This window comes from Monodon monoceros, unplaced genomic scaffold, assembly GCF_005190385.1.
Source record: "Monodon monoceros isolate NGI ecotype Baffin Bay Population unplaced genomic scaffold, NGI_Narwhal_1 Super_Scaffold_18, whole genome shotgun sequence".
NCBI lineage: Eukaryota > Metazoa > Chordata > Mammalia > Artiodactyla > Monodontidae > Monodon > Monodon monoceros.
Window position 1 is genome coordinate 160,677,817 of NW_021703774.1, and position 24,436 is coordinate 160,702,252.

Sequence of the window (24,436 nt, forward strand, 5' to 3'; positions counted from 1 at the left end):
TTCGTGCCCCGGTCCGGGAAGATCCCACATGCCGCGGAGCAGCTGGGTCCGTGAGCCATGGCCGCTGGGCCTGCGCGTCCGAAGCCTGTGCCCCGCAGCGGGAGAGGCCACAGCAGTGAGACGCCCGCGTACCGCAAAAAAAAAAAAAAAAAAAAAAAAAGAATGTATATATATATATATATGTATAACTGAATCACTTTGCTGTACAGCAGAAATTAACTCAACGTTGTTAATCAACTATACTTCAATTAAAAAAATAAAAGTAAAGTAAAATAAAATAAACATTGGCTTCCCAATGACATAGGATAAAACCCATCCTCTTTAACAAGACCCTGTGTGACCTGGCTGCTGACCACCCCTCTGAACTCATCAGTCACCACACTGGACATTTGAAAACACTGATTTTCAATAGCACAATTCATGCATGTGGCGGACTCCTTGTAAGAGATTAAGACATCAAGGGTAAGACCCAAGCCATAGCAAACTTCAAGTTGGACACACAGAACTCACTTCCATGCTGTTTGTTCTGCCCAAGACACTCTTCTCCACCTCTCTCTGCCTGGCCAACTCCTGTTCATTCTTTGCTCCCTGCTTAAATGTCCTTTTCTCCAGGAAGCCTTCCCTGGCCCCCAGATTAGGGTCAATGCCTCCTTTGAGCTTCCACATACTCTGTGACACCCAGGCATTTGGAATGATATGTCTGTCTGTCTGAGACAGAACTGGGTCTGTTGTGCCCATACCTGGCACTGAGTGCAGTATCTGGTACAGAGTGATTCTCACTTAGTGGCTATTGATTAAAATGGGATACCCTTCCCCACAAGGCACCCATTTGCCTGCCTCTGCTCACACCATTTTTCTCTTGTCCTTCCTCTGCAAATCCAATGCCTTTCTCAAAGCTGGGTCCCCCCCACCACGAAGTCTTCCTTGATCTTTAAGAAAGTCAGCACTGACAGGCCCTTGAAGAGCATCCAACCCAACCATCATGAACAGATGAGGGGCCTGAGGCCCCGAGAGGGAAGTGACTTGCCCAGGCCCCTGTTAGATCAGTGGGGTCAGAGGTCAGGCTGGAGTCCCACCTGGCCAAGAACGGAGTTGGCGCGGAGAGCAATGGTGATGGCGTTGACCACCAGCAGCACGGCCAGCAGCAGCTGGAAGGCCGGGTGTCGGAGCAGCTTCTTGACATACATGCGAGTGATGAACTCCTGCATGTCCCAGGCATCCTGGGAGAGGGCGGGGGACCTTCCTTCAGGCAGGTGTCACCGTAGGAGGCCTCTGCCTGGAAGTTTGCTCTCAGTGAATAGGGACCCTTGGGGGCCACTCTTGGGAAAGAAGTTGCCTGAGAAGGGCTCATGGAACGGGGGCCTCAATGTAGAGGTCACTACCTAAATGGCCACTAAAAGCGGGTCACTGCTGGGTGGTCTTTGTAGGGGTCATTGTAAGGGAGACTCTTTTGGGGTCTCTGCTGGGGAGTGGCTGTCATTACATAGGGGCTCCTGTAGGGGCACAGCTGGGTGGTTACTAACATACCATGGTGGGGGCGGTCACTGCAGGGATCACAGCTGGGACATTTAGAAGGCAGAAGGGGCAGAGGTATCCTGAGGGCCAGTTGCCCCATAGACACAGCTGCACAAGGGTCACTGTGGGGGTGAGGATTGCTGCAGGCCCCCCAACAGGCTGCAGGCCCGGCCTCGGCCTTACCTTACTGCTAGTGATATCTCGGCGGTTGATGAGCACTTGCTCCTCTGGCCGGAGGTAGGGCTCGTGAGCGGCCCTCTGCAAGGGTGAGGAGAGGGCCCATCAGTGCAGCCACTGCCCCTCCGGACTCAGTATGGTCCTTCAGTGCCCCGTCCCGCCCCAGGATGCCCAGCTTGGGCAGTGCAGCCAGGCAGGTACCACCTACCATGCGGTTCAAAGGCTTGATATAGGTGGTGTCGGTCCAGTGCTGCCACCAGGTCCTCTGGTTATGCGCCATAGTTGCTCAGTGTCCCTCCCGCTCCTCAAAGAAACTTCATTCCAAGCTGTCCTGCCCCCCTTCGTGGTGATATCATAGAGGCCTCTGTGACCTCCACCTGTCCGCATTCCACCAAGGAATTCTCACACCAAGAGAAGCTCTTCCCACTGACTCCCCTCAGTATGCCACAGAGGAGGCCACGGACACCAAGGGGCTGGGTGGGGTCAGAGGTCAGAGGCTGATAAGAGCAGGTCAGGTCTCCTGTGCAGCCTGGATGGAGACACAGGGGTGGGTCCCTGCTCTGTATCTAGGAGCTGGAGGTGGGACTGGGCTAAGGATAGAAGAGTAGAAAGGTGTTTCGTTCTGTGGTCCTCCTCCTAGCAGACCTCAGCCTGCAACCCTGCCCACCAGCTACCCCATCCCACCACTCCAGTCTCCAGGGCTGCCCCCCGGCCGCCTTTCCAGGGAAGGTACGTTTCCCCAGCTGTAGAGTGAAAGGCTGGTCTCTTATTTTTCACCTTTCGCCCCTGGAGATGGGGCAGGAGAGCACTCCGGTCTCTGAAGGGCTGGGGAGAGACGGGCATGGGTAGAAGTCCTCACCACCCTGGAAGGCATGGGGCTTCAGGTACAGAGCCCAGGCTGGTGGGCCACACAGTGGGCTAGTTACCAAAAGCACTCACCCCACCTCTGACAGCTTTTCATCCCAGTCCCCTCCGGGAAACAGATTCCAGATTCTAATACAGAAGTCAAAGGCACATGTAGATTTCTGTTAAAGAAATTGACTTTATTTAGTTGAAAAGCATCTCCTGGGTAAAGTGAAGAACGCCCATACAGACTGGCTTGGCAAACAGAAGTGCCGCGGGGCCGAGGGGGCAGGTCTGTGACCCCACAGAGCACAGGGTAGGAGAGAGTTCTTTCGGCCCCGCCTCTTGCTCCTTCCTTGGCACAAAGCTCACTTCACTTCACCCCACTCCAGGGGAGGGAGGAGCAGAAATGGCAGCAGCTCAGGCAGAGGCAGTCAGCTTGGGACAGAACCATGGACAAGCACTACTTCCAAACTGGAACAGAATGCAGGGATGCTCTGTCCTAGATGTGTCAGAGGTGGTCCTCAAGGCCAGAGGTCAGGAACTAGGGTACTGGCCAGTTAGAAGTCAGGAGGTCAGAGGTCACTCTCTGGGGTCAGGGGGCAGAGGCAGGAGTGCTCCCCAGGTTGAGAGGGTGGGGGGTGGGAAGACGGTTCCCTGGAGTCAGAGTTCGGGACTTGGGAGCTGCCCTCAGCCCGCTCCACTCCGCAGGCCCCCAGGCCCTCTGAGTAGAGCTCCTGGTTCTGCTCCTTCCACCTGCGGAATTTCTCCCCAGTGAGCTCGGGGTCGCCTAGCACCTCCTCCAGGGCCTGCAGCTCCTGCAGCTTTGCCTGGAATAGGTGTAGGGGTTAGGGCCATGATCACCCGGGGAGCGAGCAGAGCCTGAGTCCAGAGCTAGCTCTGGAGTCCAGTGGCCTAGAACCCAGCACCTGGCCCGGTCCGGCCCCGCCCCCATCCTCAAATCGAGAGCCTGGTTCCAGGAACCTAGAACTCGGCCCAGTCCACAGCAGAGCCCAGGGCTGAGGGCCAGGAACCGAGCCGAAAGCCCCGAGCCCAGCCCTTAATGGTGCCCTGTGCCCGCCCCCGAGCCCAGCCCCTAATGGTGCCCTGCGCCCGCCGACCTTGAGCGTGCTCTGCAGCGCCCGCACGCGGTGCACTCGCTCATTCAGCTGGGGGTCTCGGTTGCGCCGCATGAAAGAGCTCCGCCATTGCTCGTGAGTGAGGGGCTGCGGCCTGCCCAGGAAGGACACGCCACCCAGCCTCAGCCCCCGTACCATTCCTTCCAGGGCCCCTTCGCTGCTGTCTGTGGGAGGGGAAGCAGGGTGAGCGTGTGCCTGCCCCCGGCCCCAGCCCTCCATCTCGGCTCCCAGCACCCCCGCCCCCCACGGCTTGGCTTGGCACCTGTCGGAGAGCCGAAGGAGGTCCGTGGGCTGCCCTGCGTGAGGGCGGCCACAGGTGATGTGTCTCCGTGGAGGGAACTCCCAGCTTGGGCCGGGCTGGGCTGGGGGCAGGGTGGAAGGAGAGGAGGGTATCAGTCTGAGTTCCACGCCCAGCTCTTCACCCCGCGTCAGCTCCCACTCACCGAGGCTGAGCAGGATCCAGCCTCATCGTCGGGGTCTTCTGCTTCCGTCTCACTGTAGCAGTCTGGGGTGGACAAGAGTGGCTGGGGAACCCACTCAGCTTCACAGGGTTTGGGCAGGCCAGGAGGTGGGCTCGGGGGAATTGAGCTCCCAGCCCCCATCCCAGGGAAGGCAGAGGCTCAGGGAGAGACCCAGCCCTGTGAGGCACCCACCTTCCTCTCGGGGCAAGGGGGCACGGCCTGGAGACCGGTACTTGGAAATGCAGGTAATGAGATGGCGCACCCACCTGTGGAGGGGCAAATGGGTCTCAGGGAGTTTCCACGTACCGTATGCCAGAGGCTTTCGCCTACATCATCTTCTAATTTAATCCTCAGAGCAACTCTGAGAGATAGGAATTCTTACTAGTCCATTTTAGAGAAGATGAAACTGAGGCTTAGAGGAGTGAGTGTCTTGATGAGCCCTATCAGAGAGCTGGGCTCTGAATCCAGGCTCCTGAGCCCAGGCCCCCGGGCACGCCCACGCAAGCTGTGGAGGTGAAGGGGGTGGCACTCACATGCTTAGGTCCGTCAGGGTATCAGCAGCGAAGATGAAGGGTTTGTACACGTTATGGGTGAGCTGGAACACACTGCCAGGGAGCAGAGGGGCCTCACTCACCTGGGGGTGCCCATCCAGAACACAGAGAGGCTGGACGGGGCATCCCAGCTACCTGCCGCCCCCACCCACCCCTCCTGTCACCTACCTCTCCCTTTCTCTCCCCACCCCCAGCCTGTCACACCTCAGGACTTAACTATTTTTTCTTCTGATCTTGTCCACTTTCCAGACTGTAGTTGGAGACATTGATGAGGCCCTCAGCCTTCTCATCCTGGGGAGATCATAGTGTGAGGGTCAGCTTGAAGCCCCAATACCCTCAAGGCCCAGTCAGGCTCCTGAGGGCGGGGGAGGGGAGAGGGCATTTCCTGGGCTCTCAGTGCCCAGAGCTCAGGGCAGGAAGCTAGGGTGGGGTCAGGAGGTGTGACCAAGGGGTGCCTCTGAGCCTGGCAAGGGGAGCCAAAGATATCCAGAGAAACAGCCAAGGAAGAGGAGCCCCCTCCTGCATTTGCTCCATCACAGACACAGACAAAGCTGCTTTGCTCCTTTCCTTGTCTGGTTTTCTTTCTCCTTTCCATCTGACTAACCCTCAGGCATTGATTTTTCAGGAAGCCTTCACCACTCTTCAGGTGGACTGGCCACCTTTGCTGGGTTCCCACCCACCCCTGGCTCTTCTGCCATCATAGTATGTGTTCCCATATTGTCCCTGAGTGTGTATTCATCCCTCTCCCCACCGGCCTGAGTAACGGAAACGGCCCAATTCTTCCCTGTGTCCCAGGGCCCAGCCCAGAGCTGGGCGTACAGTAGGCACCTTGAATGTTAGTTGAATGAATAAACAATTGCTCGAACGGCCCATAACTAGGATGAACAGATTAACAGAAGAGGAAGGAAAGGCGGGTGGAATCAAAGAGATTCTACCCGGCCTATGACACATTTTCCAGACCGCTTTTATACACACATCTGCTCAGTTCTCTCTGAAGACTGTCCCCGTTTTACACATAGGAACACTGGGGCACACCTGTGACCACAGGTGGGAGTGGACCGTGGAGGAGGGACAAGAGCCGAGGCCCTGAGGTGACTCACTTGCTTACCTGTGTGTGTATGGGGTCTCACCTGGGGCTGGCGGTACCAGTAGAGCGTGTGTCCCTTGAGCACAAACCAGCAGCGGCGCCAGCGCGGGCCCATGAAGCCCCCGGGCACCTTGCGCAGCAGGAGCCAGCCATCACAGTCAGGCCGGCCCAGCTCCCGGCAGGACACCCGCCGGCGGCTCAGCTGTGTCGCCACGCCTGCAGCAGCACAGCACGGCTGGTCAGTGAGGGGCTGGCAGGGTGTCCCGGACCCCCAACCTGCTCCCTTGCCCCCCACGAGCACCCCCAGCTGATATTTCTGAACCCATGCTCTGGGCTCAGAATGTGATATGTGTCACTTCTGAGGTGGGGATGACTCTTCCCATTTTAGAGACAGGGAATCTGAAGATCAGAGGATGAGCTGTTTGTCCGAAGTCACAGAGCTGGCGAGAGGCCCAGGCTGGGAGCATAGGTCTGTCTGACCCCAGAAACAGAGCTGTTTCCAGGAGAGGCTGTGTGTGAAGTGTGTGTTGGTAGGGGTGGGGGGCGTCTGGCCCAGCACTGTAAAGACTTCTAAGAGCTCCTCATATCAGGGCATCACCCCCCTCCCCCGTCAGGTGCATTTCATACCTTTTGATTTCTTGCGACCAGGGACAGGACTCTGAAAGGACCACAGGAGGTTAGAGAAGCATATGGGTACAAAGCCACACACCCCTCCTTGCCAAGCGCCAGAGCTTACCTTGTCAGGGTGTTCTGGGGGCTCTGGAGCGTCTGCTACCCCAGCTAGGAGTGTGGCTGAGGGTGCATGGGGACTGGGCAGAGGCTCCGGGTCAAGGGAGGTCGAGGCTGTCAGGGAGAGAGGAGAGAGAGGGAGGGTCCCTGAGCTCAGACCCGGGCCCAGTGGTAGGGTGGGGGTGTAAGAGTCCAGGGTCAGGCAGCCCACATGCCTTGTCCAGGGCATCTGCCGACTGGTGGGGCTTTGAAATTACCTGTCCAGGCAGCAGGGCTGGGTCCTGGACTTGGGTTTGAAGTCAGGTCGGAGGCGAAGACATCTTCCGATGGGGCCCTGGAGAGATCAGGGAGAGATGAGGTGAGCCATGGCCCACCTGCCAAGACCTACCCGGGGCCAAGACCTACCCGGGGCCCGAGCCTGTCACCTGGGAGACGGCAGGGCCGAAGCCAGCGATGGGCTCACTGGGCGTGGGGGCCCCGGGGCCTGAGGAGGGGTCTGAGGAATAATCAGAAACAGGTGATGGAGCTGGTGACAGACAGGGGTCTGAAAGCAGACTGGGGGCAGGGGTGGGCGGCAGGTACCTGTGAGGGTGTCTCTGGCACTGGGACCTTCTTCAGCACTAAGCTGACCCCGTCTGGCTCCCGGAGCAGCTCCCTCACCACGTTTTTATGGGGCCAGCCCACCTGGGGGACAGGGCAGAGGGCAGGGCAGGGATGCTGGGCGGGACTGAACAGGGCAGGAGGCTCTGAGGCAACCCGACAGCCCTTGGTCTCACAGCACTCCCTCAGCCTCCCGCTCAGCCTCACCTCGTCCTCCTCCAGGAAGCCTCCACGAGCCTCTCTGACCTGTGTGAGCTGGCTGGCCTCACAGAAGGCAGCTCCCACAGCCCTGGTCTCCCCAAGGGAACCTCCCCACCCACCGACCTGAGTTCTACTCAGGACCCCCTTCCTCCCACCACGCTCCTCCCCTCACTCACCACCACTTGCTCATTGATCTGGACAATCTCGTCTCCAGGCAGGATCTGCAGCCGGGAATCAGTGGGGACCTGGTGGGGGGTGGGATTCAGAGGGTGCACCCTCATGGGGCTGGAAGCGGGCTTGGCTGGCAGGTTGGAGGGCCACGGGGGTGGGCGGCTGAGAAGGGTGTAGGAGCCTCACCTGGGTGCCCACTCGAGACACAAAGTGCAGGCAGTTGCTGGTGGTGTAGATCTCCAGGCCCTGCAGGGCAGAGGCTGCAGTCACTAAGGGTGTGGGGACCGCCGGACCAGGACGCCTGCCAGGCACCAGGACTCACAGGTGAGTGGAATGGGGGAGAGAGCTGGCCTCAGCTTGGCACTGCTCGACTTGCCATGTGACTTTGGGCACACCGCTGCACCTCTCTGGGCTCTGCCTCCTCCTCCCCTAAGGGCTGAGGGGAGCAGGTTGCAGACTTCTGAGGTATGAGATTCTCAGCGACTTTCCTGAAGAATCTCATACCTCAGGGACAGGAGCGGGACAGGGCAGGGCTGGGGCCTCTGGTTTTCCCAACTGGTCAAAGATTAAAGCAAAAAAGTTCATGTCTTCTCCCCTCTCCCCTAGGTCTGTGTCCCAGGGCTGGGATGTGTCACCTGAGACCACACCAGCTGCAGCCCCTCAGGACCGGAGAAGGGGCTGAACGACAGTGAGACCCCAGGGAAGTCCCCTGGGCCTTTAACATCTGTACAAAAATTCCCTGGAAGTCCAGTGGTTAAGATTCCACGCTTGCACTGCAGGGGGCGCAAGTTTGATCCCTGGTGGGGGAACTAAGATCCCACATGCCACGCGGTTTGGCCAAAAAAAGAAAAAAACGGGGCCTTCCAGCTGTGACAGTACAGGATTCTGTGGGATCCTAGAACCAGATTTCAGGGCCCAGACAAGGCTGCTGAGGGGTCAGGGGTGAGAGTTGAGAGGTCAGGGCTCACCGAAGGATCGTCCAGCGCGACGTGCTGTAGCACGGCCTTCTGCTCCAGCAGCTCCTCTGGGCAGCAGCTCAGGATGTTGTGGCAGATCCCGGCCACGTGGCTGCTCTGGCGGATGGAGAGCAGGACGTCTAGCCTGAGCCCCGTCCCACCTCATCCCCACACCCCACTCACCCCCCAGACTCACAATCCTCAGGACTTTGCTCTCCTTCTCAGCCGCCGGACAGTCCTGGAAGCAGAGTGAGAGAGCAGGGGCCTGCCCTGAGCAGGGCGCACTGCCTTCGCCTGAGGGCGGGGGATTCCCTGCAGTCCCTCCCGGAGTCCCGTACCCTGGCCCCCTGCCCAGAACTACATGGCCTTAGAGCTTTCGCCCCAAGGTCTCATCCCCCTGACGCCAGGCCCCCAGAAGTCACCACACATGCCCTCCCCCGCTCCACCCCCTCCTGAGAATCAGACTTCCTGTGCTGCCCTCGCCAGCTAGGAGCTCCCACGCCCCCATCGCCCCCAACCCAGTGGCCGGGCCTCCTCGCTTTCTGCCCTTGCCTCTTCCGGCTCTCACACCTGATCCTGTGCTGATTCACAAGTTATAAAAAGCTCTAGCCTGACTTGGTCTCTACAGCCTGGGCCAAGCCTGGCCTCTGGTTCTCCTACCTCCTGCAAGGCCTGGCCCAGCTCCCCGCACAATTCCCCAATCTCCTGGCAGGATGAGAAGTCATTTAAGTGGGAGAAGAGGTACCTGGCAGAGGGAAGGATGGAGCAGTGGTTAGGGAACTGAGCTTAACAGTGAAGTCACTGAACCACCCTGTGCCGGCTACACATCTGAGACTCTGATGGGTTTTGATTTGGGGTAAAGGAGATGACTGATACATCTAAAGACCTTAGTCAAGTGCCTAATAAATGCCAGGCCCTGTTCTAGGCACTGGGGAGACAACATTAAACATCTAATTACATCAATGATGATTTAACTTCTACTGCTGTGAAGTGTAGGGAGCTCTGAGAGTGTGTAACAGGAAAGGCTTCCCTGAGGAGGTGACATTAGAGCTGGGACCTATGGGACAAGCAGCGGCCAGTGAAGGGGGTAGAGAGCTCTTTATATAATGCTGTTGATGTGACTGTCATGATTACAAGCAGGAGGTGGGGTGGGAACCCAGGCAACCCAGTGGCCCTACACAGACCAATTAACCTCTTTGCCCAGTTCCACTATATCTGAACAAGAGCAAAGCTCTATTTTTCTCTCCCAGGTCCCAGAGGAAGCCAAGGATGAGAAGGGTCCCCTCACCAGTTACTCAGACCCTAGGAGGAGACCGAAGTACCTGTTGAGCCAGAAGAGGAGGGAACGGGCCTCATGCACCAGCTCCATGGCCGCGCTGAGGACATCTGCAGGAGGCTCAGCACAGCCCCCCAAGCGACCTTGGACTAAGCTCTGGAATGCCCGGATCCCCTCCAGCAGCCCCTCTGTCAGGCTCTGCAGGTTCTCTGACTGTAGCCCGGAGCTCTGTACCACAGAAGGGCAGGTTAATTCCTGGCAGCGGCCAGCCCCCCATCAGCACCCCAAGGTGGGTGGAAGCTGCAGCCAGTGTGGCCGCCATTCACTCACCAGGGCCCGGAGCTGTTCCACCCCTTCCAGGATGAGCTCCTGGTGGCCCAGAGGCCACACAGTTAGAGCTTCCAGGCTTCGGGGGCAGAGCTGGAGCAGGTACTTGCCAGGCAGCTCCCAGTCCTCAAAGTGATAGTCCTCCAGGGAATCATCGAGGCCTGGTGGAAGAACGAGGGTCAGCATGGGGGAGCCAGGGGGTGTCAAGGCCTTTCTGGTCAGTGCAAAAGTCCTTCTCCTAATGACCCTGAGACCCAGGCAGTGTTCTGCCCTGCCCATTTCACAAATAAGCCTACTGAATTGAGAAGTAGGGTCATATAGGGCAGTGGTTCTCAAAGGATGGTCCCCAGACCAGCAGCCGCAGCCTCACTGGAAAACTTGTTAGAAATACAAATTCTGGGAAATCCCTGGTGGTCCAGTGGTTAGGACTCAGTGTTTTCACAGCTGTGGCCCGGGTTCAATTCCTGGTTGGGGAACTAAGATCCCACAAGCCGTGTGGCATGGCCAAAAAGAAAAAAAAGAGAAATAGCCAAAACATGGAAACAACCTAAGTGCCCACTGACAGATGAATGGATAAAGAAAATGCCACACACACACACACACACACACACACACACACACACACACACACGGGAATATTATTCAGGCATAAAGAAGGAAATCTTGCCATTTGCAGCAACATGGATGGACCTTGAGGGCATTACGCTAAGAGAAATAAATCAGAGAAAGACAAATACTGTATTCTCTCACTTACATGTGGAATCCCAAACACCCAAATTCATAGACACAGAGAACAGATTGATGATTGCCAGAGGCAGGGTAGGAGGGGGGTAGGGGAAATGGGTGAAGGTGGTCCAAAGGTACAAACTTCTATTTATAAGTCAGTTTGGGGGATGTAATGTACAGCATGGTGACTATGGTTAGGATTCTGGGCTTTCACTGCCATGGCCCCGGCTCAAGGCTCAATCCCTGGTCCGGGAACGAAGATCCCGCAAGCCACACGGCATGGCCAAAAAAACAAAAACAAACGAATTCTCACATCTGCTGAATCAGAACTCAGGGGCAGGGCCCAGCAATTTGCATTCTAACAAATCCTCCCGGTGTTCTCATGCTGCTGAAGTCATGCTTGATGGGGCTTTGGAGTCAGGGAGACCTGAGTGACAGCGACTGAGCTTAATTACTCCGTGCCTCAGTTTCCTCACCTATAAAATGGGGAAAATAAAAACGCCTACCTTCTAATCATGTGTATTAAATGACATGACACATGTCAAGCACTTGGCCAGCTGCCTTGGTTCATGGTAGACAGTCAGTAACAGCCTCCGTATTATTATCGCCAGACTCTTTACCGTGATCCCCAAGGCCCCGTATGATCCGGCCACCACCTGCCTCTACAGTCATCTCTTGGCGCACAGCCCCTCAAACTCAACACTTCAGATCCAGAGCACTAACTCCCTGAAGCTCTTGGAATGCTGTCTTGCCTCAGGGTCCTCAGATGTGCTCTTCCTTCTGCCTGGAGTGCTCTTCCAGCTCCTTCACATCCTTTTTCATCATCTTACTCCTTCCAGAAAGCCTTCCACAACTCCGCAGGCTGGGTTGGGGGCCTCTGCTGCTCTCACTGCCCCTTGCACCTCCACAAACCCCTGCATCAAAGCACTAACCTCTCCTACTTGATCACGAGCTCTTCAAGGTCTGGACCTTAAACAAGTGTTCATCTGTAATTCCAGCCCAGGCCTCTTACAAGGTAGACACTCACAAGTAAGAAAAATATCTAGTGAATGCTTACTATGTGTTAGGAAAAATTTAAGGGCTTTATACATATTAACACATTTAATCCTCACCGAATCTAGAAAGCAGAGATACTGTTACCCTCATTTTACAGGTGGGAAAACATACAAATAGAGGTTAACAGTTAGCTTTCTCACTCTTTGAAGGAACCCCTGCCATTCCATGCCAGGGTCTTTTGTAATCAATAGCTCTCCCTCATTCCCTGTGTGACATTAAGAGCACTTGACTAGGAGTTCGTGAACCTGTGGCTCCGTGGCTCTGGGGCCTCGAGCACCTCCCTTCCTGTGCACACAGCAAATGTGCTGTGCTGCCTCCCTCCCAACAGACCCTGATGTGGAACTGCACGTGCCAGGCCCTCAACCTGATTGTCTTATTTGGTTCACTTCAGGAGATCAAGTTGCCTTTCCCATTTTATGGATAGGGAAACTGAGACTTGTGGTCACAGAACCGGTGAGTGGAGGGGCTGGGCCTGGAACTCAGTCTGGGAGTCTGATGCCAGCCCTGCATCCCTGCTTTCACCGGGGCTGGTCACCCTGAGCCTGCCCTCAGTGGACTCCGGCAGCCCCCTCCACTCTGGCTCCTCCCTGTAGGAGGAGTGTCCTGACTCACCTCCCGGCTCCCAGCTGCAGGTCAGAAGGTCTTCACTTCTCTGAGTCGGCTGACAGTCTGGGACCTTTCCCACCCAACTGGGCTCATCCCCGCTGGAGGCCTAGGGAGGGGCTGTGCTGACCCCTCCAGTCAGGCCGGGGCTTCTGCTCTCACTGGGAGCTTCGGGGTGGGGGGAAGGGAAAAGACACCCCACCGGCCCTATTCCAAAGCCTCAGCAAATCACTTCCTGGCTCAGTGTGTAGTTTTCGGCTTCTGAAAAATACGTTTAATAAGAGCCCACTGCGCCCTGGGGCAGAGGGAAGATGAAGGAGATACAGTGGGGGCGGGCAGCTGGGGAGACACCGTCTGTGTTCCTTACACAACCACTGCCTCCCCATTGCCACCCTGGAGGCTTCTTGGGCTTCTGGAGGAATGGGAGACCCCTTCTGGGTCCTCGGGGGGGGGCCCCCCTGGGGTCACGTCCATTATCCTTCTGCCAGGTTCACGGCAGACACTCTGTAAATACTTGTTGACTGACTAACCAACTGACAAACTCGGCAGGTCCTTCGTCCTTTTCCTCTCCCCGTCCCAGTGCTCCTCAAGCCCGACACTGCCCAAGCCCCACCCACCTCTCAGCCAAGCCGCCACCTTCCCGGGGGTCCAGGTCGCTACTGGCTCCATGACCAAGTTCGGCTTCTCGGATCCGCACCCGCTCCGTGCTCCGTCTCGCCCGCGCAGGAATTTCCGCTCCCAGAGCTCTGACCTGGGGAGAGGCTGGGCTGGGCTGGGGGCGGAGCCACTAGCATACCTGGGCCCACAAAGCTGGCTAGGTGAGGTGCTGTGACAGCCATTGGCCTACTGCCTGTCCACCTCCTGCCCTGCCCTTCAGGCATCCTAGGGCAGCTGGGCTGCCAGACCTGGGGGTGGTGCCACTGATGTGTGACCCAGGGGACCTCAGAACTGGCCTGGGATCCCCACCCAAAACTGGCCTCAAATGGCAGGGTGCGACCCTGACCTTCAAGGCTCCTCAAAAAGGGGCCAAAAAGTGAGCAGTGAGCACGGCAGCAAAGCGCAGAGGTTAGGAAGCCAGAGCCTGGGTGCAAATCTTGACTTGGCAGCTTGTTAGCTGTGTGACCAAGGGCTAAGCTTACCCACCAGGCATCACTTTCCCTGTCTGTAAAATGGATATAATAGTTCCTACTTCAGAGGGCTGCTATGCAGAGTACCTGTGTTAATAGCTCTACAACATTTAGAACTGGTTTTTAGCCCCCTCTTTTTTTGCACCGTGGACCCTTTTGGCAATCTGGTGGAAACCCTGGACAGTTTCTTAGAATGAGGCTTTTGAAAGCATAAAGCAAAATGCTGAAGATTACAAGGAGGACAGTTATTATCAAAATATATTAAAAACCACAAATTTGTGATATAGTAATATGCATTTATCAGCATTAAATAACAAGACTGGCAAATTAAATTCCTTTTCTAATGATCAGCATGGTGTTACTCAGCATGAATAACACCGAACCGTGGAGATGGTCTCTGACTCACCTCCTTGCACTTATTGATCAGCAAACACCTACAGATAGGGATGCAAGAGAGTAACACATAAGCTGGGTGACCAACGTGAGAGCAGATGGATTCACCATTTGGTCACTGACCCTCTACTGGGCACCATCAATGGCAGCCATGCTGCAGGAATGTCTGAAACAGTGTGATTTAGCAGTGGGTTAATAACTGTCACCATTTTGAGATCGTTATGAGCGTAAGTGATATTTGGGGATACTTGTGATAACTACAATTTGATATGAAAATATCTGTGATTTCTACTGGTGACAAAGCCACAGATACTGCTAATATTTCAATCCATAAAGAAGGAAATGGTAAATTTTAGTTAGAGGTTAGTGAAAATAAATATACAATTTTTTTGCCATGCAAGTTTATAGGCCCCCTGCGTTGGGAAGCCCAGGTCAAGAGCTTTCCTCTAGAGCAATGTCTGACACAGACTACGTATCTGCAGTTACCATCATCATTATCGTCATCCCAGGCCAGGGGACTCCCAGGACTTTGGAATCAGGCAGAATCAGTTCCACCTGTTTGAGATGAACATACACACTGTTATGTATAAAATAGATAACCAGCGAGGACCTACTATACAGCACAGGGAACTATACTCAATATTTTGTGCTAATCTATAAGGAAAAAGAATTTGAATATATATGCGAGAATATATATATATTCTTGGACTTCCCTGGTGGTCCAGTGGTTAAGACGCTTGCGCTTACACTGCAGGGGGCACGGGTTTGATCCCTGGTCAGGGAAGTTTCGCATGCCGTGTGGTGCAGGCAAAAAAAGAAAAAATAAAAAAATAAAAAATATATAATAGGTATATATATATATATATATATCACTGAATATATCACAGATATATATATCACTGAATCACTTTGCTGTACACCTGAAACTAACACTTGTAAATTAACTACATCTCAATTTAAAAAAAAAATCAGTTCCGGAACTTCCCTGGTGGTCCAGTGGGTAAGACTCCATGCTCCCAGTTCAGGGGGCCTGGGTTGGATCCCTGGTCCGGGAACTAGATTCCACACGCCGCAACTAAGAGTCCGTGTGCTGCAACTAAAAAAGATCCCACGTGCCTCAACTACGACCCAGGGCAGCCAAAAAAAAAAAAAAAAAAATCAGTTCCACTTGCTGTGTGACTGAGCCCACCCCTTACATCTCTCTGAATCTGTTTCTTCCTCTCTAAAACCCAGGGGCTGGGGGGGTGTGTGACTAGACCTTAGCTCTGTGAGGATGTCTTTTAAATATTTTGAAATCTGTAATATGAGGTAGATATGAGTTATTATTGCTTTAATTCCGTGGGGAGGGGCCTGGGAGGCCTGCCCCCTTTGTGTCACCTAACTTGGAATCTCTACCAGTGCCCCAATACCTGGCCTCAAAAGCCTGTCATGATCTTGATTGTCACCCAGAGACCTGAAGTCTGAATTTGGCCCACAGACGTCCATGTGGTGTGTGTGTTTTGTCATCATTTAACAATTTCACATACAAATTGAGTTCTCTGAAACTTGGCCAGCTCTGTTCACCCCATCCCACCTTCACACGTGGCATCAAACATGAGTGCACGTCGTCGGCTGCTTCCTTTCAAGGGGACTGCAGTTCACCAGGTCCCCATAGGACTTGCTCCCTCATTTGTGAGCCAGTAGGCTCCCAATTTGCAATTTAGCCCTCACCTCTCTGGCTTTGTCCTTGGCCTCATGTCCTCATATGCTGCACTGTGTGTATCCCTTTAACACTCCTCGGTGCTTTTCCCTTTAATGATTTTGCCTCTTCTTACACTGGCCTCCCTGTGGCACTCTGGGGAAATCCAATAAACACAGACCTATCTCCACCATCCTGATTTCATCAAACACCTACCCTGAGCTGGCACAAGATAGAGGGGAGAAGCCAGCCAGCCTCTGCCCTCCCTGAACTCACAATCCTGTAGGGGAGAAACCAACAAGAACTCACCACGTGTACTCAGATACTCCCTGTAAAGGACTGGGGTCCTAACAACCACACCAGTGCCTTTACTCTGGGTCCCCAACACGTGGCAGGGCTAGGCAGTTAGGGGCACAGTAAATGGTAGCTTCTATTTTGAAGGTAGTTTTGTGAGTTTATGAAAGGTCTTTGGATCTATTTGCTGTAAAAATTTCAGCGATAACAGTAGGTCATTAAGTGGAAGGAGGACGTGCCCTTTCCCCAGCATGTCCCCATCCTGTTGCCCAGGTGGGGCCACTGTTAAGTTTTCTGGGTGTTCTTCCATTCTCTCTATATGCAGATACTCTACATGCTATTCTGGAAATATGCTTGTCCCCCCATTTTTATGAGTTAATCAACACCAAATGAAATCATACGAATAATGCCCAGCACAGTCAACTACTATATTTTTTTTGGCCACACCACGTGGCTTGCAGGATCCAGGTATTGAACCCAAGCCATGGCAGTGAAAGCCTGGAATCCTAACCACTAGGTCACCAGGGAACTCCCAGTCAGCTACTATTTTTTAGCACACCTCAGACAGCTTTCTTTTTTTTAAATGTTATTGTTATTTATTTTTATTTATTTATTTTTGGCTGCATTGGGTCTTTGCTGCTGTGCACAGGCTTTCTCTAGTTGCGGCGATTGGGGGCTACTCTTCGTTGCGGTTTGCAGGCATCTCATTGTGGTGGCTTCTCTTGTTGCGGAGCACAGGCTCTAGGCATGTGGGCTTCAGTAGTTGTGTCACACGGGCTCAGTAGTTGTGGCTCGCGGGCTCTAGAGCGCAGGCTCAGTAGACGTGGTGCACAGGCTTAGTTGCTCTGCGGCATGTGGGATCTTCCCGGACCAGGGCTCAAACACGTGTCCCCTGCATTGGCAGGCGGATTCTTAACCACTGCACCACCAGGGAAGCCCTCAGACAGCTTTCTTAAGATGCAGATCTTTTATTATTGTCCCCAAGCTGAGGTAAGGAAGTCCCTACAGGAACTCCATCTTGGGGAAAGGGGTGGAATGTGCTTTCCCCCAAGGTAGGTGTGGTTGATCCAACAGAAACCAAGTGAAAAAGGCCTATTCCTGTTTGGAGGGGGTGCTAATAAGGCACCCAACCCCTCCTTTGCTCAGAGCTGACTGGTGACATCCAATCATCTGAGGTAGGGTTAGGGCCACGACCAGGGCTGGGAGGCCCTCCCATACCTGGTCCAGGCCTGAGACTTCTCAACACTGCCAGGCAAGGCCTCTCCTGCCTACCCGGCCTGGACTCCCTGGTGGGTGGGGGAGGTGCTGCTCAGGCCTGATGCTGATCTCTCCTGACAGCTGCTCCTAAGGCTGGCAGGGCGGGCAGGAGGGGGAAGGGACAGATTTAAAGGTCTAGCTGCCCCGCCCCCTGCCAGACCTGGGAAGGCAGACGCTGGTGAGCATCCTCTCTGTCCTGATTTCCGCTTCTTGGTACCATGAACGCCACTGGTCCTCATTCCCGCTTCCATCCCACAGGACATCAGGAAGACTAGCGGCACCCACCATGCGATTTCGACGCCTGACACCTGGCTACTTCCGAGTGCTACAGGTAAGCACCCCAAACGGTGGCTTCTGGGACCGACCCCTTCCTCCCCCTACCATGGCTGGGATGATACCCAGCAGCCAGGCTGTCACGTTCCCTGCCGCCTGAGCAGCCAGGGCCCACATAGCCCACATAGGCAGTGAAGCGAGAGAGATTGGGGTGGAATCTCCCTGGGGCAGCAATGGTATCCATATCTCCTTGCCGCAGCTGTAGCTTCTCAGCCCCTTTCCACCCCCCACCTTCCCAGAAGTCTCAGCTGACCCCTCAGGTGGACCCTCTGTGCACCTCCAGATGCAGATAGCCGGGGACCTGAGGGCAGAGCCCCGGAGTCCGCTGGTGGGGATCGTGGCTGCACTGCTGGCTATCCTCGGGCTGGGCGGCTCCTGCTATGCTGTCTGGAAGATGGTGGGGCAGCGGCGGCCGCCACAGGCTCCATGATGAAGTAGGCAGCCTCTCACCTGGGCCCTGGGGGGTAGGTGACTCGCGGGGGCTACAATCTCAGAAGCCTACTTCTTTTCTGAGGGGGGGTCACTCCCTGCCCTCATTGGAAGCAAGGTAGTATAAACCTGATCCTACCCATCCCCCACACACACCTGGGCTGCAATAGGGGGCTTCAGCTCAGATGCTAGGACCCCTGAGAGAAGGAAAGGATGCAGGTTCTAAAGCTGAATCAAGTAGGGAGCAAACACCCTGGGCCCTGTACACAGGAGTAGAAAGAAACCCTTACAGGGCTTGAATTTGGAGGAGTGGCCTGGAGGTTAGCGAGTCAGAGGCAAGCTCTCTTTATCCAGTTCTTTTATTGGGAGGGAGGGCACCCGGCAGAGGCCATCTACTTCCCAAACCAAAAGAGACTGGCATAGTCTCTCCCAGCCTGGCCCTTGCATCACTGTCCATGGGCAGCTCCTCTGCCTTGCATCCTCAGGCCATGTCAGGTAGACGTGTCCATCTCAGGGACCGCGGTGGATACTTCTGTGGGCACTGCCAGCCTTTGGGGAGGAACATAGGAACCCATACCCGCTGCCCTCTCTGCTTCTTCCTGACTGTAGGGCTCCACACTCAGCTGCTTCAGCCTGGGAAAAAGAATAGGAGTTGAGAGCTGACCAGATGCAAGCCCTGTCTGCCCGGGACACATCCATCAATCCTCTCCTTACTACTTCATACCTTTTCTTGTGGTCTTTGGATCGGAAGTGGGTCTTCAGGTTGGCAGAATCGATGAAGTACCTCCTGTAGGGATGGGGGGTAAGGAGGATAGTTAAAAGGTGATGCCTCTCAGGTACGCCTATTTCCCTGACCCTAGCTCATTCCCTGATGCTAGGCTCCGGGCTTGAAGGGATGGGAGGCCGGCAGACCCACTGGTCCCAGGAGAAGAGACCCTGCGCGTCCCGGGACCCGGATCTCACACCCCCGTCCCGTTCCGCGGACCCTTCTCCTCCTCAGGCTGGGCCCGGCCGTAACTCACGCGCAGGCCAGACAGCGATGCAGGCCGCCCCCTGGCAGGTCGGGATCGGGTTCCGCGCTTGGGTCTGGCCGGGGCCGTGCGGCAACCTGGAGCCGCAAATCGCGGTGAATCTCATCCAGGTCCGGCCGCCGCCGCTTCGCCTTCATCTGGCGGGCCAGGGAGTGCGCTCGGTGCGCGCCCGTCCGGCGGGAGCGACCCATGGCGGGTGACAGCAGGACTAGGGGTCCCAGGGCCGAGCTGGGAGAACACGCGTGGGCGCTTCCGGACTGCTCAATGACGCCTTGTGACGCCCTGGGAATGATCAGGCTCTGCTAGACCGCCTCTGATGACGTCACTCGCGCGGGCCGCGCCTCGAGCGCCCCCAGGCGGCCGTCGATGTCAGTGACGGAGCTCGGGGCCGGGCCCCACGAAGCGTCCTCTTCCGTCAATGGAAGGGCAGGGTGGTGCGTGCCCTGGGGGGATGCCGGCCCGTCCGCTGCCCTGCCCGCCCCGCCTGGCCCACAGCACCGTCCTCTGGCCTTATCACCCCTTCCTGGTTCCCAGATCTTAGACTCCACGTTGCGCGTGTCGGGGGGGATGCTGCATCTTTGGGAGGCACTGAAAAATGTCTGTGATGTTAATAAATTAATAAATGAACGAGAGTGAATAAGTTTGGGATCCCGGCCCCCACAGAAATACCTCTAGTCCCTGAGAAAGCCCTCGCCACTTCTCACCCCTCCCCAGTTATTCCTCCCCAGAGATCACAGTGCTTAGGCGTACTGTCAGACTCAAGAGGGGTCGGCTCCTCTCACAAGAAAAGGAGATGCTCACAGAAGGACCTCCCATCTTTGAGCCCCTTCTCTGAGCCCTGGACTCCCAGGCGTGGGCTGGCATCAAAGGGAGAGATACAGCCAAGGTGTTGTGTCCTCAGAGTGGGGAGAGGGCCAGAGAGCCTTTTCCCATGCACCAGAGCCTGGTGCCTTCCAGGCTGACCAGAGGAACTCAGCAATAATTCAGGGGCTCCGGTTCTTTGGAACCTGTTGCCAGGAAACAGGGAGACCAGCACGTGCATCCCTGGGGAGAGGAATCAGTTTCCAGCCCAGACAAAGCAGTGAAATGTAAGCCCAGGGCACCGACTGGGAGCCTTGGGACCTTCCCACTCCAGTTCACAGAGGCTGAGTGCAGACATAGGGCAGAGCCCTGTTGAGGGCACAGCTGGTATGGCTACAGTCACAGAGGGAACCACTGTGGGTCCTGAGCCCAAGGACTTTGTAAATGGAATTCGTGAATGGAAGAGAATATTTCTGGAGCCATTCCAAATGATCAAATTCAAGAACTCCTAGGCTCAGGAAGGAGGCTTCTGTGGAGGGAGTCTTCATTATTCTTGGCGAATATGGGTCAAGACGAGGGGCTGAAGTGGCAGAAGCTGGCTCTCACCACAGACTCCTTTGGATCGGGTTCACCTGCTGGGCACTGTGCCATCTGGGGAGGCTGGTGCATCTTTAATGAGGTCACCTGATCCCTGGGACAGGCTCTCAGCCTCACCAAGTTCCTGGAGCCAGACACACTGGGTGCTTCCCGTGCCTGGGTGCCAGGCCCATTTCCCCTGCAGCCATGAACCAAACCTTCTGGAAAACCTACAAGTCCAAAGTGCTACAGACCCTGAGTGGGGAATCTGAGGAGGACCTGGCAGAGGAGGTGGGTAATATCCTGCTTGCTGGATGGGGCATGGGCAGAGGGGCAGCAGGAGTGACAGATACTAAGAAGGGCAAGGGACTGGCTATGAGAGAGAGAGAAAGAGAGATTTGTGCAGAAGCAACTGGTAATTCATGGATGACCAATGGCACGGTGCAGTGTCAGGAAGTCAGGACGTTCCAGAAAACCAAGGAAGAAAAGACTTCGGGGGCACTGGAAGAGTGGTCACTGTCTCCAAAGATCTCAAGGGCTGCCACACGGAAGGGATCCTTTTAGGACCAATGCGCAGTACCCACACAGATACACTCAGCTTGACACAACTTTCTAATGGGCAGAGCTGAGCAAAAGCAGGATGACTCACCTTGAGAGGAAGCAAGCCCCCGGGAAGTAGGGGAAGTGGCACTTGTACACTGAGGGTTACTGTAGCAGCAACAGGACAGAGCCATACTTGGACCATGTTTACTCTGACATTTAAAAAGAAAAACTGAAAAGGCTCCAAAACAGCCTTACCTCTGGAGGCTGCGATAAATGGCAATTGCACAAACAGATATGGCAGAGGCAGGAACTAGTGCTGGGGTGTGTGTATGTCAGTGTGAACACGTGTCTGTCTACACAGGTTGGTGTCTAAGGCTGGCCCTGTGTAGAAGTATCTGTGGGTCAGTATTGGGATTGGCATCCATGTGGAATCCCCATTTAAGGTGTGTGTGCAGGTGTGAACCGGTTACAGGTGTTTTCAGGTGTGTTTTTTGGGGGCAGAAGTCTACAGAGGCATGCAGGCATTTGCAGGTACTGTTTGTATGGCATGTGTGTTTGGGTGTGTGTGAACATCTGTGTCTTGGTGTCTGTGGATGAGTGGAGAGGTTTTGTGTGCTGTGAGGGAGCCTCCATGCAGCTGTCTCCAGTTGTGGAAGTGCACAGGTGTGAATGGTATAACTGTGTAAGTGTCCTTGTGTAGGTGCCTCACAGCACATATATCTGTGTACGTACAGGGAAAGAGTTGTAGCCATGCGGAGGCACGCTCCTGTACAGGTGTGTGTCTACACTGGCGTGCAAGCCCTTGTCCACATGTTTTGCATGTGTCTGTGGGTGGGCAGTATGTGAGCTCAAAGGTGTCTGCGGGGATTGACTGTACAGGAAATGTGTGACAGGTAGATTTGCGTAGAGGTACAGCTGCGTGTATTTTTGGAGGGTGTCAGGGGCCTAGGTGTGCGTCTTGTTCCATGGGGTTTGGAGGTGCCCAGTCTATGTGTACCAGGCTAGCAGTGGGGGAGGGAGGTCATATTCCTCTGGGGCCTCTCTCATGCTGGGTAGGGGTCTTGTGTCCCAGAAGGAGAACCCAGCGTTAGTGGAGTCTGAGGCAGCAGAACCAGCTGAAGAGGCCTTCAATCCCATGTCACAGCTGGCCCGCCGGGTGAGTTCTCCCTTCTTCCACCCCAACCCTGGGGAGCCTGGCAGAAGCTGCTGTGGAGTCCTGGGAGGTGGTGCTGGGGGCCCTCCTTGACTCCCAGCCCCTCTCTCCCAGGTTCAGGGGGTTGGGGTGAGAGGCTGGCTGACAATGTCGTCTCTGTTTAACAAAGAAGACGAGGACAAGCTGCTGCCACCAGAGCCCTGTGCTGACCAGTACGTGTGTGTGTTGAGGGGGTCTGGGATGGGCCTGGGGATCCCCTTCTCCCATGTCCTTTCCTCTTTCTGACTACGGAGGACTGGGGAGGGCCAGCCCCTGGCTGTTTCTGTTTCTCTCAGCAGGAAAGAGGCCCAATCAGCATATCTGGGAGATTAGGTTAGATCTCAGGAGGAATTTACCAGCTGTTGGGATTGAGATGCTAAAAGGTATTATGGGCTCTCTCTCCCCATCCATGTGGGAGGGGTCATCTCCCTAGAAGAAGGGAACCCAGGAGAGAAGTTTTAGGTGTTTGGAACAGAGAGTGGTTCAGATCAGTGGTTCCCAAGTATTGGTCTAAACGCTCATCCTCCCAGGGAACTTGAGACAAACACAAATTCCCAGACCCTCCCTCAAAGATTTTGATTCAGCCGGTGTTGGCTGAGGCCTGGTATCTATATTTTCAGCGAGCTCCCTGAAGACTTGAGGACAATAGTTTAGGAACCACTGTCTTAGCAGGTCTTTGATGCTGGGGGCGTAGAGGGTCAGACCCGGGGCCTTGTCTTCCTCCTAGCTCTATTCTGGCACACACTCCATCTCTGCCCTTTCCTCCAGCCCAGTCACACTTCCCTTTTGGCATTCCCCTATTCCTTTCTTCCCTAGGTTCCCCCTGACCCACCCATCTCTCCTGCCCCAGGGTTCCTTTTCTCCCTCCCGCTCACCCCCTCTCCCTACCTCAAGCCTCATCGCTGCTCCTTGATTGCCCTTCCCCCCACATCTACTTGCTACCTCCCTAGTTCCCCTCTCCCGTAAGCCTTTGATCTAGGCCTTTCTCCTTCCCTCGGGGTCGCTCCACCCATCCTTCTACCCAGCGACCCTCATTTTTCTGGACCCTCTTTTCCTCCATCCCAGAGCCAGAACCCTGTCCCCGCCCCGTCTCCTTCCCCAGGGCTCTGCCCTCGGGTTCCGGAACGACCGCCCCCAGAGTCTGACCCCGCCCCCTCCCCGGATCTAATGTTCCCATTCGGGTCCCACAGTCTCTTCGCATCCTTCCGCCCGCCCCTCTCTCAGGGCTCCTCCTCCTCCACCTTCCCAGACCCTGCGCCTCTGGCTCCCCTCCTCTGGCCTCGCCCCTCTCCTCTACCCTAAACCCCTGACCCCAGCTCTCTCCCCAGGGATCCTGATCCCGGTCCCCTCTTCCCAGACCCCTCACCTAATCCCCTGACCCTGTCCCACCCCAGCCCCCTTTCCCAGTGCCTCTGAGCCCTCCCCTTGCCTCCAGGCCCTGCCGCCAGTCTCCCGGGCCCCTCCAGCCCTTGACCTCACCCGGGCCCCACTGGCCCCACTACTGGTCCCTTGACCCCGCCTCCTGTCCTTTGTCCTCTCCGGGGCCTCTCGGCCAGCCCCTGACCCCGCCTCTCTCCTGCAGCCCGCTGGCGGCGCAGCCCTCCTCTCAGGCGGCGGCGGCGGCGGCGGAGACGCGCGGGACCGGGTTCTGGGACGCGTTCGCCAGCAGGTGGCAGCAGCAGCAGCAGCAGCAGCAGCAGGCGGCGGCAGCGTCCATGCTGAGCGGCGCGGAACCCACTCCGGATCGGGACCCTGAAGCCGGGGACGAGGCCGCCGAGCGCCCCGAGCCGCGGGAAGCCGATCCCGCAGCCGGCTTCAAGTGGGGCTTTCTCACCCACAAACTGGCCGAGATGAGGGTGAAAGCTGCGCCCAAGGGCGACTAGTCTGCCGGCCTAACTGGGCGACCGCTCCTCCCCTCCCACGATAAAAAAAACCCTGGCCCGACACTCCGTGTGACCGCGTGCTTTTGTCCATACGGCGGGGAAGGCTGCTTTTGGGTGGGCAACCTCAGGGCAGGGTCCAGCTGGAGTGGTCCTCGCCTTCTCCCCCCACAAACGTACAAGGAGAAAATGACCAGAGACCTCTTAGGTATCAGGGTAGATTGTGTTCGATTTAGGGTACAACTTTCCAGGAATCTGGGGTACCCTAAAGGACAAGTCCCGCCGCCCTGTCCAGCCCCTTTTAGTTCGACAAACGTTTCTTGTGGCCTTGCTACGTGGGCTGTCCCTGTACTAGGGGAAGGTCAGTGACTAACAAGAGAACCCAGACTACCAGCGGGTCCCACACAAGGTGATAAGTTGAGGCACAAAAATAAGGCTGTAGTTGGGAGCTCAGGGGAGATGACCCCGGCTGGGAAATTCAGGA

General features: G+C 55.7%; 4 protein-coding genes across 4 annotated transcripts in view; 1 reads left to right on the top strand and 3 right to left on the bottom strand.

Annotated features, from left to right (window-relative positions):
* CATSPER4 (cation channel sperm associated 4) overlaps nt 1-2,018 on the bottom strand; it is a 15,101-nt gene extending 13,083 nt beyond the window's left edge. The window contains exons 1-3 of the mRNA XM_029230152.1: nt 1,901-2,018; nt 1,699-1,773; nt 1,077-1,220 (exon numbers count right to left, since the gene is read on the bottom strand). Coding sequence (XP_029085985.1) covers nt 1,077-1,220; nt 1,699-1,773; nt 1,901-1,972 — 291 coding nt within the window. The 5' untranslated portion in view covers nt 1,973-2,018. The remainder of the gene's footprint in view (nt 1-1,076; nt 1,221-1,698; nt 1,774-1,900) is intronic.
* A 725-nt stretch (nt 2,019-2,743) lies between these two features.
* CNKSR1 (connector enhancer of kinase suppressor of Ras 1) lies at nt 2,744-13,170 on the bottom strand. Its single transcript, XM_029229579.1, has 21 exons — nt 13,036-13,170; nt 10,037-10,194; nt 9,753-9,934; nt 9,091-9,175; nt 8,627-8,668; nt 8,443-8,547; nt 7,661-7,720; nt 7,480-7,548; nt 7,085-7,186; nt 6,928-6,998; nt 6,760-6,836; nt 6,510-6,616; nt 6,401-6,431; nt 5,817-5,989; nt 4,904-4,977; nt 4,669-4,740; nt 4,328-4,401; nt 4,118-4,179; nt 3,937-4,036; nt 3,657-3,838; nt 2,744-3,365 (listed from the first exon to the last, which is right to left on the bottom strand). Exons 1-21 carry the CDS (start codon nt 13,085-13,087, stop codon nt 3,111-3,113), a joined length of 2,133 nt encoding a protein of 710 aa, XP_029085412.1. The 5' UTR covers nt 13,088-13,170; the 3' UTR covers nt 2,744-3,110.
* A 5,100-nt stretch (nt 13,171-18,270) lies between these two features.
* On the bottom strand, nt 18,271-19,343 carry ZNF593 (zinc finger protein 593). The gene is made up of 3 exons (XM_029229857.1): nt 18,952-19,343; nt 18,654-18,716; nt 18,271-18,562 (listed from the first exon to the last, which is right to left on the bottom strand). The coding sequence occupies exons 1-3, from the start codon at nt 19,149-19,151 to the stop codon at nt 18,421-18,423; spliced, it is 405 nt and encodes a 134-aa protein (XP_029085690.1). The 5' UTR covers nt 19,152-19,343; the 3' UTR covers nt 18,271-18,420.
* A 1,201-nt stretch (nt 19,344-20,544) lies between these two features.
* Nucleotides 20,545-24,005, top strand: CUNH1orf232 (chromosome unknown C1orf232 homolog). Its single transcript, XM_029227122.1, has 4 exons — nt 20,545-20,628; nt 21,953-22,036; nt 22,148-22,245; nt 23,655-24,005. The coding sequence occupies exons 1-4, from the start codon at nt 20,545-20,547 to the stop codon at nt 23,953-23,955; spliced, it is 567 nt and encodes a 188-aa protein (XP_029082955.1). The 3' UTR covers nt 23,956-24,005.
* Nucleotides 24,006-24,436: the final 431 nt, after the last annotated feature.

Bases quoted from the DNA above. Each gene is read 5' to 3' on its own strand.
- CNKSR1 (XM_029229579.1), bottom strand. From the start codon at position 13,087: ATGGAGCCAGTAGCGACCTGGACCCCCGGGAAGGTGGCGGCTTGGCTG. The intron at 6,837-6,927 runs GTGACAGGCTCG...TGATCTCTCCAG, and splicing joins TCGGCCCTGCCGTCTCCCAG to GGCCCCATCGGAAGATGTCT. The intron at 6,617-6,759 runs GTAATTTCAAAG...TCTCCCTGACAG, and splicing joins CAGCCCTGCTGCCTGGACAG to CCTCGACCTCCCTTGACCCG.
- CUNH1orf232 (XM_029227122.1), top strand. From the start codon at position 20,545: ATGAACCAAACCTTCTGGAAAACCTACAAGTCCAAAGTGCTACAGACC. The intron at 20,629-21,952 runs GTGGGTAATATC...CTTGTGTCCCAG, and splicing joins AGGAGGACCTGGCAGAGGAG to AAGGAGAACCCAGCGTTAGT. The intron at 22,037-22,147 runs GTGAGTTCTCCC...CCTCTCTCCCAG, and splicing joins TGTCACAGCTGGCCCGCCGG to GTTCAGGGGGTTGGGGTGAG.
- ZNF593 (XM_029229857.1), bottom strand. From the start codon at position 19,151: ATGGGTCGCTCCCGCCGGACGGGCGCGCACCGAGCGCACTCCCTGGCC. The intron at 18,717-18,951 runs GTGAGTTACGGC...CCATCCCTACAG, and splicing joins CATCGCTGTCTGGCCTGCGC to GAGGTACTTCATCGATTCTG. The intron at 18,563-18,653 runs GTATGAAGTAGT...TCTTTTTCCCAG, and splicing joins TCCAAAGACCACAAGAAAAG to GCTGAAGCAGCTGAGTGTGG.